We start from the raw sequence: 18,404 nt of genomic DNA on the forward strand, positions 1-18,404 counted from the left end.
AAAAAATGACTACAGTAATAATGTTCTCTACTAGTAATAAATTACTACAGTAATAATGTTCTCTACTAATAATAAATTACTACAGTAATAATGTTCTCTACTAATAATAAATTACTACAGTAATAATGTTCTCTACTAATAATAAATTACTACAGTAATAACGTTCTCTACTAGTAATAAATGACTACAGTAATAACGTTCTCTACTAGTAATAAATTAGTACAGTAATAACGTTCTCTACTAGTAATAAATTAGTACAGTAATAACGTTATCTACTAGTAATAAATTACTACAGTAATAATGTTCTCTACTAATAATAAATTACTACAGTAATAACGTTCTCTACTAGTAATAAATGACTACAGTAATAACGTTCTCTACTTGTAATAAATTAGTACAATAATAACGTCCTCTACTAGTAATAAATTAGTACAGTAATAACGTTATCTACTAGTAATAAATTACTACATTAATAATGTTCTCTACTAATAATAAATTACTACAGTAATAACGTTCTCTACTAGTAATAAATTACTACAATAAATGACTACAGTAATAACGCCCTCTACTAGTAATAAATTAGTACAGTAATAACGTTCTCTTCTAGTAATAAATTAGTGAAGTAATAACGTTCTCTACTAGTAATAAATTACTACAGTAATAACGTTCTCTACTAGTAATAAATTACTACAGTAATAACGTTCTCTACTAGTAATAAATTACTACAGTAATAACGTTCTCTACTAGTAATAAATTACTACAATAATAACGTTCTCTACTAGTAATAAATGACTACAGTAATAATGTTCTCTACGAGTAATAAATTACTACAGTAATAATGTTCTCTACTAATAATAAATTACTACAGTAATAACGTTCTCTACTAGTAATAAATGACTACAGTAATAACGTTCTCTACTAGTAATAAGCCCCCCAGTGGCACAGCGGTATGTCTGCGGACTTACAACGCTAGAATCCGGGTTTCGATACCCGTGGTGGGCAGAGCACAGATAGCCCTTGTGTAGCTTTGTGCATAATTAAAAAAAAAAACAAAAAACAAACTAGTAATAAATTAGTACAGTAATAACGTTCTCTACTAGTAATAAATTAGTACAGTAATAACGTCCTCTACTAGTAATAAATTAGTACAGTAATAACGTTATCTACTAGTAATAAATTAGTACAGTAATAACGTTCTCTACTAGTAATAAATGACTACAGTAATAACGTTCTCTACTAATAATAAATTACTACAGTAATAACGTTCTCTACTAGTAATAAATGACTACAGTAATAACGTTCTCTACTAATAATAAATTACTACAGTAATAACGTTCTCTACTAGTAATAAATTATTAAAGTAATAACGTTTTTTCTGAGAAAACAATGTATATTTATACGCTGAAATTGCAGCAACACGTAGTTCGTCTCCAACGTTCCTGCGAGAATTTGAAATAGGTCTTTATAAATGTACATGGCATTAGTCTTAAAAATCACCTAATTTCGGTAGTGACTGAGAAATGTTCTTCACATCTAAATAAGAACGTATTTTAATGGTGAGAGAGGAAGAAAATCAAATGATGAACACTAAAAACGAGAGATGAACAAATCAGCAAAACAAGTTCAAATTACAAACCTGCTCAGTTACCATGGAAACGTACAACGACTTCACCTTGCACGAGCCTTTGGTCAGTGATAAGAGTTATTCGTGGATATTAGCTTTAGTTTTCCTTCTGTTTATCATCGTTGTTCAGCCTCGTATTCTTCTTAAGAGAAGCGAAACTTGAAATTTCTCAAAAGATTTCAAGATTACAAAACAGAAGAAGAATTTATACTACCAATAACATCACTGCTTTGTTAGACCTTATTTATAATTTGATCCACCGCTAAAAATGCTACATTATATTGTGTTTGTTTCTTTGTTCTTAAGCACAAAGCTACACAACGGGCTATTTGTTCTCTACCCACCACTGGTATTGAAACCCAGTTGTTAGCGTTATAAGCCTTCTCACATTACTAGCAACAGTGCTACATACAGCAGTCTAACGCGCGAACTGGTGGCACAGAGAAGACTTATAGAGCAAAAACCAGAGTTTCATCACTGTAGTGGGAACAGTGGAGATGACCGTCGTGCAAACAAACAAACGTACTTTTTTTTAAATCTTCTTAACTAGTACGTTGTGGATTTAAAATTGGTGGTGTGTAAAGACAGAATTTCAGGTCTGTTTTTTATTTGCCAGAAATCACTATCCTGAAGTCGAGAAATTATCTGCTCAGTTAGACTTAAGGCAGCTAAAATACTAGCTGATATGGACTTAAGGCAGCTAAAATACTAGCTGATATGCTACTCATATGTAGTAGACATTGTGTTGTAAAATGCTTAGGCTAGCGAAGTCAAAAATATGAAAAATAACACAGTACAACACCAAGTAACAGAGATGTCAAGAGTGTCAGTTTTATGAGGGCCGAATTCTTTACAGTAGGTGTCTGTGACTTATTGGTGATAAATTTGAACAATAAACAGACAGCACACAATCCACTTGTTTTAAAATAATATATTCAAAACAAGTCAAACGTATGTACAAGAATTCCTTACAATATTCGTTATCACAGTTGTATCCAGAACTTTAAATAATTGTCTCTTTTTCGTCAAAGTTTACACAGGCTTACAACAAGTTCCATTTGGAAGGCCTGACTAAGTCCTAACTTATCAACAAGTTCCACTTTGGAAGGCCTCACTGAGTTCTAACTTATCAGAATGTTCCACTTTGGAAGGCCTCACTGAGTTCTAACTTATCAACAAGTTCCACTTTGGAAGGCCTCAGTGAGTTCTAACTTATCAACAAGTTCCACTTTGGAAGGCCTCACTGAGTTCTAGCTTATCAACAAGTTCCACTTTGGAAGGCCTCACTGAGTTCTAGCTTATCAACAAGTTCCACTTTGGAAGGTTTAAACATGTTTGAAATTGTTAATGACATTTCTATTTTGCGAGTTTGAATTTATCAACAATATTTCGTTTTTGTGAAGCCTCACTGAGTCCTAATTTATCAACAAGTTCCACTTTGGAAGACCTCACTGAGTTCTAACTTATCAACAAGTTCCACTTTGGAAGGTTTAAACATGTTTGAAATTGTTAATGACATTTCTATTTTGCGAGTTTGAATTTATTGTTAGTCTCCGTTTGTTAATTAACTTTCCGTAACTTACTTGTGTCGCTAAAGTTTCGTCGGAACGTTGAAATTAAGTGTATCGTAAAGTTATATTCGGAAAGAATAAACCAGTTTTATTAAGTAAGGGCGATTGTTGTTATAGCGTTTGTTTTAGCACGTTAACTTCAACAATACTTTCTGACTGCAGATCAATTACTCACTGTCTACACACATATTATTGTCCCGTCACGTTGTCACCCTCTTATATATATACCAGACTACCCTATATCTAGTAATCTCCCGACGATTCACGAAGGTACAAGATATTTCCAGAAAGCAGGGGGCGTGACACTAGTCACGTGACCTCGCTGACGCAACAGTATCGTATCGACTACTATGATGAGATACTCACCACTATTAATCAGTAACCAAGAAAACAATAGTAAGTAATAGATGGGCTACTCAGACATGTAAAAACAACAACAACAAAACATTGACTGATAGTTTCTCCAAAGTTCTATTATTTTTTAGGGGGTATGCCTATTCTGCTAATGTAGTATGACTAAGGCCTTAGTTTTCTTTCAATGGAAGGAAGCGTATACTGTTTAAAATTGTAGGTGTGTAAAAATAACATTTCAAATTTATCTCTCATACGTCGCTGCCTAGAAGACCTTTCGCGTAATACCAAAACTCGTCAGTTTTTTTCTGAAACACTTTCAGTGTTGAAACCGAGTCTATACATTGCTTTCAAAACTCGTTTCTGTAATTGTGCAGCATAACTAACGGCGATTGTTTGTTTGTTTTTGAATTTCGCGCAAAGCTACACGAGGGCTATCTGCGCTAGCCGTCTTTAATTTAGCAGTGTAAGACTAGAGGGAATGCAGCTAGTCATCGCCACCCATGGCCAACTCTTGGACTACTCTTTTACCAACGAATAGTCGGATTGACCGTCACGTTATAACGCCCCAACGGCTGAAAGGTGTTTGGTGTGACGGGGATTCGAACCCGCGACCCACAGATTGCGAGTCGAGTGCCTAAAGACGAATAAAGATCTATTGGGTAGTGACTTACGGAAGACAAGATAGATCGTGAATTCTAATTTTACACTCCTGTAATTTCGAATCGGAAATTGGCAAAGTAAAAGGATTGTGGGGATAAAAGCATCTGTAGTATAACGAAGTTCCAGAATTTATTATGTAAAAAAAAAAGTCTTGTTCTAAGTGAGTTATTTAATCATTCAACATTGAGAAATTTCTGTTTGTGCTGCGTTAAGTTCGTAAGATGTTTTTAATTTACATATTTAAGGTTTACATAAAGAAAATTCGCAATAAAGTTCACGAATTCAAAGTTGAGTAGTATTAAAAACTGAGTGAAAATGGACTGGATAATGGTTAAGATAAATAATAATAAAGAAACGGGTTGATAGAATGTAGAATGTAAACCGTATGGATACGATACTTATTCATTTCTTGGACCTTAATTTCCCACCAAACGTTTACATACGTGACTTTCTGAAACACATTCAAGACTCCGACATTTAGCGCGATAATAATAAGTCTTATCACTATTTTGAAATGCCAAACGACTGTATGTTGTACACCTTACTAACTAAACATCATTCTACCTGTAGTGATTTAAAATATAATTATTTGTTTTCTGTTTAAAAATGCACAATTATAAAGTTAGCAAAATTGTTTTGATCACATTTTGAGTTTAGATTAAGTTTTAGTTGGGAGGCATAGCTTTACCGTCCTGACCTTGAATCCCTTTCTTTTAATGATTTTCTGCCGCTAGGGGAGAAGAGCTTATATGTCGCTAAAAATAACTTATCTGTGGCGGAAATAGAGCAAGGATTTCTTACGTATTTGCGATCCTTCACCTCATGCTGAGGTTTGTTCTTACCAAACCAGTGCCACAAAGAAAACGTTTCTTTGGGTTTATAGGAACATGTGCGTTAAAATATCAAAGAAAACATTTATTATTAAAACAACAACATCAAAAACTTTTGTACGAAGTTTTTATATCGTTCAGTTTATATGAATTTTTAAACTTATCTTTTGATATTTTTATGCTGACAAACTTACACACCTTCTTAAGTTATATCACAATATTGAATGACCCCAGAAAGGGACAACAGATACCTATTTTTATTGAAGCCTTCAATTTCTCTATTTGAGTTGTAGAAAAGTACTTCAGAATTAAGTTTATAATATCAGTACTTGATTTAAAAAAACTATCTTTTCACATTTTAGTGCATTCATAATATCCTTTACATATTGTTATTAGAGGTCAAAAATGATATTGTATAGAACAGATGTTTCAAGTTATTTTTAAACAAGGACATATGGTGGGGTAGGTTTACTCAGAGTCTATTATCTGTATAACTATTTTTGTTACAGTCCTACTACCTTAAACTGTACTTGTAGGGATAATCATGCTTCCCAAATCTGAGACTTGACATATCATCAAGATTGAAACACATTTTTATTGGTGATTTAGACTACTACTGTTATTATTTAATGTTGTGTGAAAAATAAGTTTTTATTTACTTTCATTATCATACCACAAGTCTTAAAACTTGAAATACTTTTTTTTAGAAGCCACATAATTTCCTGTTAACTTGTGCACAATACATATTGAAAAACATATACAGTTGTACTCCTTTTTTTCTCCCTCTATAGATAGTTTTGTGTGATAATAAAAATGATTTTAATACAAATATCGCTTCTGAAAACTTTGAACCTAAGACCCTGTTTTCTACTTTCTACAAGTTAATAATCTTGAGAGAAAGATTCATATATAACTGTAAACATAGTGCCATAGTACACTTTACATAATTACATACGATAAAAGGAATTTCACTCACTGTACAAATTAAGTGCAAAATATACTTTTCAGATTTTACACCTACACGTTTCTAAAAATTTATTATTTGTGTATAATTTCAATAGAGAGAAATTACAAATACAAATATTTTCAGTCATTAAAAAAAGGTTTTATTGCATATCCTGACTGTTAAAAAAGTTACATCAGTAAAACTGTCATGTCACTGTGACAATTTCCAGATAAATTTTGTTCATTAAAATAATGCATATCATGCTGTATGTAGCAAATTATTATCTTCTGATCTACTTATCATTCGTTACTGATAACTGTAGGTGTAATATATACTCATTGATAAGCAAAACCTCTTAAACAGGGCATCATTAGTTATGAAAGAGAAGTATAGATAGTTACATAAATGATTTTTTAGAGGTGTAATTGGTTATTGCAAGGCTCATGAGAAAAATAAGTTGAATAAATGTGGTTTTAAATACAAAAGAAATGTTACAGAACACATTAGTTTGTATTATTTTTATATAGTTTAATACTGTTTTATTACATAACACAGATTTGAATTGATTGATCAATGAATGTCTTAAGGGTTGAAGAAAAAATTAATCCAAAGTAATTTGCATATTTGTAGGAAGAGGCCAAACTGTTCCTCTTTTAAATTATGAAAAACAACCTGTTTTAATGTAAAAAACAAAGAAAAAAAGATTGTGTATTAATTTGCTTCCTTCACACCTTTATTATGACTTAATACATTTTTCTGATGCTTGAGTAATTCCCTTACATTTTTATCATTTTGAAATTCTGAAAACTTTTGAGGAATTTGCATGTAATAAATAGTAAAATCTGTGAGATGTTACATTTTTCTAGGAGCATAAAATTAAAATAGATTAAAGTTATGGTGAAGTTTAGTTGAATGGATGGCAACTGCCCGTTGTAGAAACACATGTGTAGAGGATGACTTTTCAAAAGTCTTTCGTCTTCAGGCATAAGACTTTCGAAACATCGTCCTCTGTACTTGTGTTTCTGCAACAGGCATTTGCCATCCATTCAACCAAGTTTCATCCTGAATACTCTGCCTAAACAACCTATCACAGAATAGATTAAAGTTTCATTTGTATTATATTTCTTATGTACACAATTATAACAAGTTAGTGTTTAACTTTATTTTGCCTAATAGAGAATTCTTTTCACAGTATACACTTTATTGTACATTGGTAAATAGCTTTGGTTTAAAACAATTTTGTAAAATAACTGAAATAAAATTTTGTGACAATTTGAAATCCACCTAAGAATAGTAAGTAACAGATAAAAGTTAATGATAATAAATAGAAAGATAGAACCTAAAATATATGCTAGGTGGTGTATTTTAATTATGTTATTTATATTAATTGGACTTTAAAGGCAAAGGATTATGCTTTATTAGTTTTTTTTTTCTTTCTTTCAGTTAAGGTGTTTACAATGCATAATATAGTCAATTAGGTACCTTCATGGTTATCAGTATTTTCAACCATAATCCTAGTAATATCTTACAACTGAGTTGTGAAGTTCAGCTTGCTTATGAGATTTAGTTATTTGTAAAATGAGATACTAAGATAGCAATGTAAAATAATCTTTATGATAAAAAATATAATAAAATTAAAAACAGATATGTTAAACATTTGAATAATACTGCTAATGATAGGTTGTCTCAGACACACCTAATAATTTTCTAAATTCTTACAGTATATGAGTGAGAAGATTGGTGGAGCAGAGGGAACTAAGTTTACAGAGGAATATATGGAAATGGAAAGAGTAAGTAATTACGTTTCTTTACGCAACTCTGTAAAAATGGTCAGATAACCAATTAGAACCATATTTAAGAGACTGATTTTTAAACTTCTGAAACCTACTGATCTCTATGCTTGAATTTAGATATAAATGTAGACACCTTCAGGTACAACAATGTATGATGAAGTTACTTTTTAAATTGTATGATGTTTACACAAATTTATCATGTATGTAAAGTGGTATCAAACCTGTAACAAACTCTAAATACAATTAATACTGTTCCATGGGTTTTTCCTTACAAATTTTCATAAGACTTCTCTACTAAAATCGATATATATTTTTGTTGATGAAAATAAATGTTACTTCATAACATTGATTATAAATCAGGAAAATACTAAACATTGTCTAGGTACAGGCTAACATAAGATCAAGTTTACAGTTTTATACAAACAGCTATATGAAGCAATCAAGCAATGGTGGTGAACAGAAATTACATCAAGGTAATCAAGTACTTAAATACTTTAGGTCCATTTTCACTCTACAAAAATAAACTGAATACATTTGTCAGAGGTAGTGGAGTATAAGATTATTGTGGGTAAAAAAATTAGTCATTATTTTGGATCATCAAAATGCCATTTTGACACTTATTTTTTTGGGTCATGTCATTAACTGAGCTGAACAAACTTGAATTAATCAAAAATAATAATGAGCAGTCATAGTGGTTACATTTTGATTTCATGAATAATTGGAATTATCAGAAACACTATTTTTGATTAGTTTATTATTTTAGTGATATTAATTGATTTACTCAGAATCTTTATTAATTGACAATTTTATGTGACACTAACAAATTTAATCAGAAATTGGATGAATGGATAACTTTACAGGACAATAATCAATGTTAGTGTTAATTGATTAATCAGGTTAACTGCACATCTCTAATTACCATTCATAGAATTTTGTTACCAATCAGGTTTATGTAGTAATTATTGTTTGTAATGTGATATTCTCAGATAAAACTGATTTCTCCCAAGAGTGTATAAGTTAGGTTGGCAGAATAACAGGAGATCCAACCTGGAAATATATTACGAAGTAATTCTGAATTCTTTGAACCTGATTCACTTTGTGAAAGAAGAAGACTGGACACAAATGTGAGAACACAGTGAAAACAGTGTTTATTTAGTACAACAGTAGCAGTTGTATTTATTCAGCATGATGAACAGTTGCCTTTTACAGGAGAGCTAAAAGCTGTTTAGTCTACAAGAGCTTATGAATATCTTCAGGTGCTCCAAACCAGGCTCTCCAGTGCTCTGTAAATACATCAGATATGGGCTGTGCAAAAATATTGACCAGTGGTCCACTTGGCGAGGTAGCTGCTGATAACTGATATGTACTGAGTACTTCATTCAGTTTCTGGGAGTGAACCAACAATATCTAGTGCTATTTTTTGTTGAAGTTTAACTATTTAGATGGGCTCTTTCTCTGGGCAGCACACACCATGCAGTGCTTACACCAGTATTGAACATCTTGACTCAAATGCTGTCACTAGAATGGCTATCGAACATTAAGAAGAGTGTATGTAATACCTTGGTGCTTTCCAGTCTTTGTGTTATGCAAAGTCTGGAGAATTTTGTGCCTCTGTTAAGAAGAGTACATGTAATACCTTGGTGCCCTCCAGTCTGTGTGTTATGCAAAGCCTGGAGAATTTTGTGCCTCTGAGCTTGTTGAGGAACCACTAGTTGCAGCACAGATGGAGAACCACAGCTTGATAATTGGTGACAATGGTTCATTGCACCTTCCTGCACTCCTAAGATGTTTAGAAGAGAGTGCTCTTGAATGTAACTCATTTTCTAAAATTATTCAAAATTAATTTTTGCTTCTTTCCGAGATCTTTGATGTATAGAGGTGTAGTTTTGTTTGTTTGTATCCCACTGATGTTGAAGGTTTCTGTAATGTCTTGTTTTGTAGATAGTTTTTATAATGAGTTTTTCTCAGTAGTTTTTCAGCTCTGATTAAACATCAATACTGCAGCTTCTTCTGTATGCAAGTCTCTTCTCTTGCTTTGTTTTTGAACATTTGATAGAAGTACAGATAATTGAAGATAAGTCTTTCATCTGTGATCATAATTACATTGTTTTTATTATTAAAGGTTGTTTTACTGAAGATAAAATATCACAAATAATTTTCACTTATATAAATGTGTGTATGTGTGAATGCTGCATTAATTTATTCCTCTACATGCAAGTCATTTTATGTCCTTTAAAGATAATTTTATTTTGTACAGTATTTTAATCTTAAAATGCAAGAAATAAAATATTGTTAGCCAAATTTTCTGTTTCAGCTGTGTTTGAAAATTACATATGTTACATCTAGTAAAACTGAATAATGGGTATGGTTACAATCTGTTTAGTAGGCATAGATGAATCATGTGCTACCTCAAGATGTGCTACTGTTAGCATTAAATGTAGAGGTTTATTTTCCAGCTGTTTGCAAAAATGTTATAGTATATTTGGTATCAATACCTTCCCAACAATATGACCTGTTTAGATAAAGTGACGTCAGTATAGGAAATAAATAAATAAGTGCATATAATGTAGACAGTGTACAGTTTTTGCATTTTGATCATGTTTTGGACATTGTTTTATGGATAATTCTAACATATCAAAATATTGATTGTTCTTAATTTGTTTTATTATGACAAATACCTCAATAGTTATTAATCCATTTTCAAACAAAATCATATTTTTGGGTTTATTTGAACATAACTGAAACTTAAAAAAAGTATTCTTTTTAGGTATTTTACCATATCTTGAAGGTGCCCGGAATGTAGATACAATTCCTGCCATTCATATAATTATAGTTTTATAATATTAATATTACCAGAAGTTTCAATTCAGTACCAAGTTTCTAAGAAGGATGGAGTGAAATATATCTAATTCTCCCTAATCTTCCATAATATGATATTAAGCGGCCACTTTGTATTGCCGAGTTAATTTATTGCTAGTCTCACTGTCGTATATCTTCAAACATAAAGGGTGTTATAGAATTAGATGTTTCTGAAATTTGTGTTTTTGAGGAGTATAATTTCATCGTAGATATAAATTGATTTGTTTCATTTCAGAAACCTTATTGTAATTTGACAACTTTGACTGTCAGTTCTTCTCTAAAATAGACACTACAATCTTTTTTATTTTTCATTGCAATTGCTGAAAGTTAAGACCAATTACTATGTAAATTTCCATTTTGTTTATTATTATTATTGGTTACGTTCTCATGATGTCTATCTGCTCCATATCTACTAGATATTTAAGAATTTTATTTTCATCATTCCTTAAAAGTTTCAAGTCTATTAGCTAATAAAATTAAAATGTTAAATCAATATAAACTTTGTAAACAAAAATCATCAAACATAAAAAAAAAAAAGGTAAGTGTGAATTCTGTAGGCTTCATATTTTGAATGGTTATTTAACAATTTTTACCCTGGTTGAAAGCAGCCAAACAAATAAAAAATTATCATATGCCATGTGCTTTGAAATTAAGAACTTGTATTGTTTTTTGCTTTTTAAATAGAAAGTAGATTTGCTGAATGAGTTAGTGGAAGAACTGATAACCAAGACAAAGGAATTCCTCCAACCCAATCCAGGTATTTTTGTGCTTGATAATTCAAATCACCTATAGATATAACTGGTTCAGGTGCTATGTCATTTTTACATCACCTGACCTCGTGGTTAACCTTGTTGATACCAGCTTTCCAAACTTTGTGACTAACCTTGAAAAAAATCTATATTTATATATGTAAATTCAACATTGCAAAAATTTCTAAAACAGGTTTAAGTAGCTTGGTTTGTTAACAAATATATAGCTATGTAAGTAGATGTCTGTTTTCTACATAATATTTGTTGTAAAAGGACAATTTATAATTAAAGAGGGCTGTAGTACTAATGAGATATATATTACTACCCCAAAATGGCTAGAAGTCAGCTAAAAAATTCTGAATTTCTTGATTTTTAGAAGTTTATTGCAATTTTATGTGAAACCAAATTGAATAAATTATGCTGCAGCAGGATTCCAGTAGAATACTTGGTTATATTGGGAGGTCTGGGCACTTAAAGATAAACATTGATTGAAAAAACTTTGTTTTAAAAAATTATTGGGAACTTCAAAGAGAATATTCTCAAATGCCCAGACAACTTATCCTTTAGAAAAATAAACTATTAGGTTTAAATATTACTGTAGTTGAGCTTTTTACAGCTTTTGTTTATTCTATCTAAAATTATAACTTTATAGGCTTTTGGCAACAGTGTTGTCTTTTAAGTATATGTAAGTTTAGACAGTGGGCAATTTAAAAAAAAAGGGAAAAATTCATTATGAATTGATCACTGTTATAGCATAACTAAGTTGGTGGGTAAACTTCAATAGTATAACATACATTGTAGGCCTAATGGACAAAAACGTTATATATTTTTTTCAATTTGTCACTGCTGATATTTTATACCCTATGCATCTTTCTGAAATTTTGTATGAAGCTGCAATTAAAATTTTTAAATTTATCCTAGTAAAAATTTTAAATTTATTAATAATAATAATAATAAGTATGGGAATTGCTATAAAAATTTATTTAGTGGTAAAATGTTACACAGCTATAGAACCAAAAATGAGCTCATAAACATTCTGGCAACTGCGTTTGCCAATAAAAGCCTAATAGTTATGGTTTATTAAGGTTTTTGAATACATTTTACCAATTTATCTTTAAATTTTTACTACATGTTAATTCCTTGCAAGCATTTGAAAATAGGCAACTATAAAAGAATTGTTACTTTATAAAAAATTTCTAGATTTTTTTATGATAATTTTTAACAAGCAGATTGTAATTATCTCACTGTTGTAATAGCCTCGAGGGCAAAAATGGTGGTTAGTTCAAAATTACGAGGAGGAACCAAGACTCATGCTTATCCTCAGCCTGAAGGAATCCTTGGAGATGAGATGGTCAAATATGGAATGAATTTTGGAGAAGAGAACATATTTGGTTAGTTAGAAACTTTTCCCTTTCTTGTTAACCATTAACAACAAGGGTGTGTATTTGAGGTGTTGTATATATGATCCGTAAATATAAAAGTATTGATTGTATTAGCCAATTAAATTAATAGTTTTTCCTATGGTAAGTCAATTTGCAGCTCTAAGCTGAGTGTGTGTGTGTCTCACATTTGGTCTGATTGGGAGGCATATAAAAACAGGTCGTGAAACTTAACAATTGCAAAAAAAATAGCGTGTCTAAATTTGAGGTCCCTTTTGAGCTTGAGGCCCAAGCCAGTTGATCTTCCTGCCCCCCCCCCCACTTTATTAATGGTACAGAACATAATCACAGCAAATACAAAAGATGTGTATGTGAGCTCTTTGCTTTACACTGACTACTACATCTTGTTTTCCTGCTGCCATATGATTATCGGTGTTTGATTATGAAATATTGTTTTATTGCTTGTATTACTATCCACAATTCAGCCAAGTTAGTAGGTAAACTACTGACCTTCTCAGACTTTAAAGAAACCCAAACATCCTAGAATGTTCATATTATGACTTTTGCAGAACAACCCGTTGTTTCATCAACTTCTTTGCATTCAAGATATTGTTTCACCACATTTATTGTATGCTAGGGATCATTGTCTTGCTGAAAGACGAATCCATACCCGATTATCTGTGTACCTGAGGGAATAGATAGTGTACGTATTAGCAGTCTGGATGCTATCGGTTTTGTGTAGATTACAAACACTGTCCACCCACCATGCTTCACTGCAGATGTTGTATATTGACCATATCATTCCTTATTGCTACCAAACAAACTGGCATTAATTGTTGCTGAACAGTTCAAACTTGAATTTATGTATAAAGAGCACACATCTCCAGCTTTGCCTATTCCACTGTTAGTGATCTTTTTTTCAACTTATTGGTTTGGTTATCTCTTCTCAGCACCACTTTCTGAGCAGCTTACTCATCCATTGAAGCTACTTCTTTCTAGTGTCTGTTTTACTGTTCTTGAGGTAACATTCACATCTGTATTTACAGCAAGTTCATTGGCAGAATCTCTATTTGACAATCATCTATCTTATAAAGAGTGCACTGTGAGATACTTAAATCACTTGTGGAAAGTCTCACTTTTCTACCTTAGTCACTTATGTTAATAACATTGCCATTTTCACACACCCTGTTCAGAGTCTTGCATACAGCTCCTACTGAAACAGGAAACCATATCACAATTTTTCACGTGGAGTATCCTTGACCAGCAAAAACATTGTAGTTTGAGTCATTGGAGCAATGGCTTGATTAACACTGCTATTAGGTATAGTATGAATGCCTGTACGTTTATAGACTGTACTGGTGTGGTAATTCCTTTGTTGGTTAACAACCAATCATAGTGTAAACTATCAATCACTTGACTGTACTCTGATACAGTTCATTTTCATAAAAAAAAAGTGTCATTTCCATACTATTTACCTTTCGTAACTTTTCACTTACTTCTTCCATAATTTACAATATTGTATATACGTACTTAAGTACAAAAAAAAGGAATTTGTGCCAAATTGTTTGAATCTCTAATTAAATTTATTTTTTGTTTTGTGACCACAGAATACTGACATAGTTTATAGACCACAGTTAGATAAATTACTGCCAGGTGGAGTTAGTAAAATAAAATTAATTATCAAATCAACTTATGCATAACTAATTCACTCAGAAGAAAATTTTTGAACATGGCTACATATTTTGATTTTTATCCCTGTTGGTGGTGCTTCTGGGACTAGTAAAATCAAGTTAAAATAATACCTATTTAAAGATTTAACTGCTTTGTAATTTTTCCTTTTGATTTTCCACTAGACTAATAAAATGAATGGTAATTTGGAAGTAAAATGTGTTTAAGAACATTTCCAGCAGTGTTAGGCTTTATCTAACCTACTATATGTATTTATTTATTTATTTTTAATCTGTAAAGCACTTTCATAAAGATTTTAGCAGATTTGTATATTATTATAATTCAATTCGATACTGGAGTTATCTTTTATGCAATAACTTTTCTGTTGAGTATATAGCAGATTAACAGAATCTTCTGCATAAATTTTCATTGTGATTGTGTGTGTATATATATCTTGATTGAGTGTATATCTTATAGTTTAAACTGTGTATTAAGAATACCTCTGACCCTTGAGACTAGAAAGAAAGACTTAAAGTATTTTTAATATAATAAGAGTAATAAATAAGTAACAAGATAATCCACCAAAAGCTCTTTAAAGTGTCTTCTTTAAGTGTTGAATTCATAGATGATAATTTCTTGTACTGTTGTATACAGCTCAGAGCCTAATAGAAACAGGGGAGACATTAAGGCAGATGGCGGAAGTGCGTTTTGCTCTAGAAGACAGTGTAAAACAAAATTTTCTGGAACCTCTACATCATCTTCAGACAAAGGATTTAAAGGATGTATTGGTAAGGAAGTTATACCAAATTCATAAATGGTTGTCTTTTTCATAAGTAACATTAATATTGTTAATAATAATATATATATATATATACTAAGTTAACAGTTGCTGAACTAACAAAAAAAATATATGTAGTCTTAAACTGTTAACATCTTGTTTTTGCATTAAAATATGCTTAATTATCATCTTTGCTTGATGAAAGCTTTGAGTTTTTTTAATCAAATTAAGGTTTAATTAATATGATAACAGATGTTTATGAATACCAAGAGGCAACTTTTCTCAGTAAATAATAAAACAGTTTAGACCAACACTGAAAGTTCATAGGTATTTGAGAATAATTCGTAATGGCTTTTGAAAATCAAAGCATATTTTGTGGGATCACAGTAGATATTTCATTACAATCACAGTGCTTATCATCTAAATCAATTTAAGTTACTGAAAGTTTCAAATTTATTCTTCTTAATTTTTTTTTTTTTTTTTTGCTCATCGAACTAACGATATAAGCACAGTTTAAAGAATAACTGTAAAAACCAACATTCGTGGCGAAAAAATATTCATTTTAGCTGTGTGAATACTGAATAGACTAGAATATCAATAGTAATAGTTCAAAAAAATCTACCACACAACCATGAGCATCCACAGTAACCTCTCCAGGGGAGGGGGAGTCTAAATCAAGGGTGTGTGCATGTGTAAAACAAAATATATATAAAAAACAAAGATTGCCTGTGGTAATTGCACCCAAAAGCATCGGGGATATCCCATCTATCAGACAAAATCCAAAAAACAGATGAGAAACCAGTCAGCAGTCATGGAAAATTCAATAGGGGTACAGACTTGAGTGCTTACACTCACCACGCCTCCAGTGAAAAAACCCATACACACAACAAGTAATGTATCGGCAATGAAACCCAGTCAAAATATAATTCAGCAATCTGTTAACCCTTACCAGACCAGAGGTCAAGCACCTATATCCCTTGACTTTTTTTTTCCTTCTCACAGTGGAAATACTTAACCTGAATTGCATGGAACTTAATTGCTTATTAAAGACAATCTAGTTTAATTCTTAAAAAGTTACATAATTTGATTTAGTTTTTCTCTTATTTTTATGTGATAAAACTTACAAAATTTGTTTTTGTAACATTTTTTTGAAAAAAAATTAATAATACTTCCTTTTGTCTTAATTTCAGTATTTTTAGTTCTTGATCAGAAACTTCCTTTCTTTATATCCAGTCAGTATCAACTTTATTTGCTTTCATTAACACATCATTTGAAATGCTGCTTTGCCAATTGCATTAATCATCACTTTCAGCTTAAACTGACAAAGAATCTTTGGCAATCTAAAGCCTGACTTTCATAAATGGTGTTCAGTCAGGTTAGGGAAAAGTATTTTTGCTACCAGTATCCTTGGTCAAATCAATTTTTGAATTACCATATGGTATTTCATACACAGTTTGAAGCTTGCATAAAAATGCAATTACAGAAATTGATAAAAGTGAAACAATTAATATATTATGATAAAATCACCAATTTAGACTAGTTTTTCAATAATTTTTTTTTAGTGAACAAGTAAGTTTAAATATTATTGTTACAGTACCTCTTCCTCCAGGTTACTTATATGTAAATTTAAATATACTGGTAATTTTCTGTAAGGAAAAAATAGCAGTATGTCAGATTCTAAAAAAGTTGTTTGAAGTTTTAACAAGATAATACAAGTTTTGAAAATGATTAAATAGCAGTTTAATCTGATGATTTATTGATACAATTATTAATTCTGTAGGTGAACGAGAGAACCTATGGGCTTATTGCTCAAATTTAATGTTTGAACTACTATTTTCACTTTTACAGTTTAATGATCATTGCTGCTATAATGCAAATTCAATTTCTTTAACCTTATCACCCCGGGTATCCTTTACTGCACATGACACAAGGTTTTAGTGTCTTACATTTAAAATTTTATTAAAGTACTTTTTGTTTATGTTTTACCAATTAGAATAGCATAAAATCTTAGCTAATAATTCATATTTTAATAGTATACAAGTTTTAAGTTCTTAATTCTATAGGGGGAATATTAAAAAAATCCTGAACTTCCAGTAGTGTGACCCATGTGGCACATTTTGTCTTAGCATGTCATCATCCCTATTTCATCCATCACCTTTCAAAAATGTATGAAATTAAATGTAAATTATTCTCTATAAACTCGTTATTGTTCAAATAGACCAGAATTTTTATAGCCTTCTATTTTCTTTGGTTACAGACCTATCAAATAGAAAATCAGACCCCTCCTGCTACACCCACCTGTCACATCTTCTCTTTCACAATTCGTTGATATTTCTCTCTTACATTTCATTATATATTACCTATAACCAATAGAAAGTCAAGGTTTTCATCTGTCAAATAACGTATTGTATAATGTTGTGTTCTGAACAGATAATCATCACTTTCACTCAGAGTAGCAACATCGTTCCCATGGGAATGTTAACGACTAGGTAGTATGAATTTGTAATGGCTCTTATCGCATAGCTAGAATGCCAGGAAAATTTTGAGAGGTAAGTGAATATGTCTACTCTTTGTATGTTATTAGTCTATATTCTTTGGTGCATTATTTAATTAAATAAAAATTATTCAGTGCATTACTATCTATAGTATTAAAAATTAGGGTTAACTCTCTTTGAAACTCGACAGCAAGAAAAAAGAAGATTAGGTAAGTACTTTATTTCTTGTTTTTTGTATTTATTCTTTATTTATTGTTGTAAAAGTAACTAAAATCTAAAAATACAGATCTTTTTAAGTTATTTAAGACTAGATTAGGTAAAATAAGTAATAATAATAATAATAATAATTAAAATGGTTCATGATTAATGAGGCACGCTTGCGAGAAGCTTGTGGGTAATGTAATTTGATAGTGCAAAGTGACCTGCAAGTTCTCTGATTGATTTACAACTTTTAATGACACAGAAAGTAATTAAATATGGTTCAAAGGTCAATAAAACAATAAAATTTAATTGTAAATAGATGTATAATGTTACAAACTTAGATCTACTTGGGATAAACGAATGTAGTTTCATGTTACAATATGAAGTCATTCTAAAAAAAAAAGTTAATTTAGGTTTATTTCGATTATTTTTGTGGTGGTTACAAGGTAGGTCGACTTGACCAATCCTGTTTTGAGATAGGGTAGAGAAAATAACAG

General features: G+C 30.9%; 1 protein-coding gene across 3 annotated transcripts in view; it reads left to right on the forward strand.

The window, feature by feature from the left end:
• Positions 1–18,404, forward strand: part of LOC106471353 (endophilin-A-like) — a 52,735-nt gene that overhangs the window by 10,208 nt on the left and 24,123 nt on the right. For all 3 annotated transcript variants that reach the window (XM_022400681.1, XM_013931955.2, XM_022400687.1), the window contains exons 3-6: positions 7,707–7,775; positions 11,322–11,394; positions 12,643–12,777; positions 15,088–15,221. In XM_022400681.1, coding sequence (XP_022256389.1) covers positions 7,707–7,775; positions 11,322–11,394; positions 12,643–12,777; positions 15,088–15,221 — 411 coding nt within the window. The remainder of the gene's footprint in view (positions 1–7,706; positions 7,776–11,321; positions 11,395–12,642; positions 12,778–15,087; positions 15,222–18,404) is intronic.

This window comes from Limulus polyphemus, unplaced genomic scaffold, assembly GCF_000517525.1.
Source record: "Limulus polyphemus unplaced genomic scaffold, Limulus_polyphemus-2.1.2 Scaffold111, whole genome shotgun sequence".
NCBI classification, from domain to species: Eukaryota; Metazoa; Arthropoda; class Merostomata; order Xiphosura; family Limulidae; genus Limulus; species Limulus polyphemus.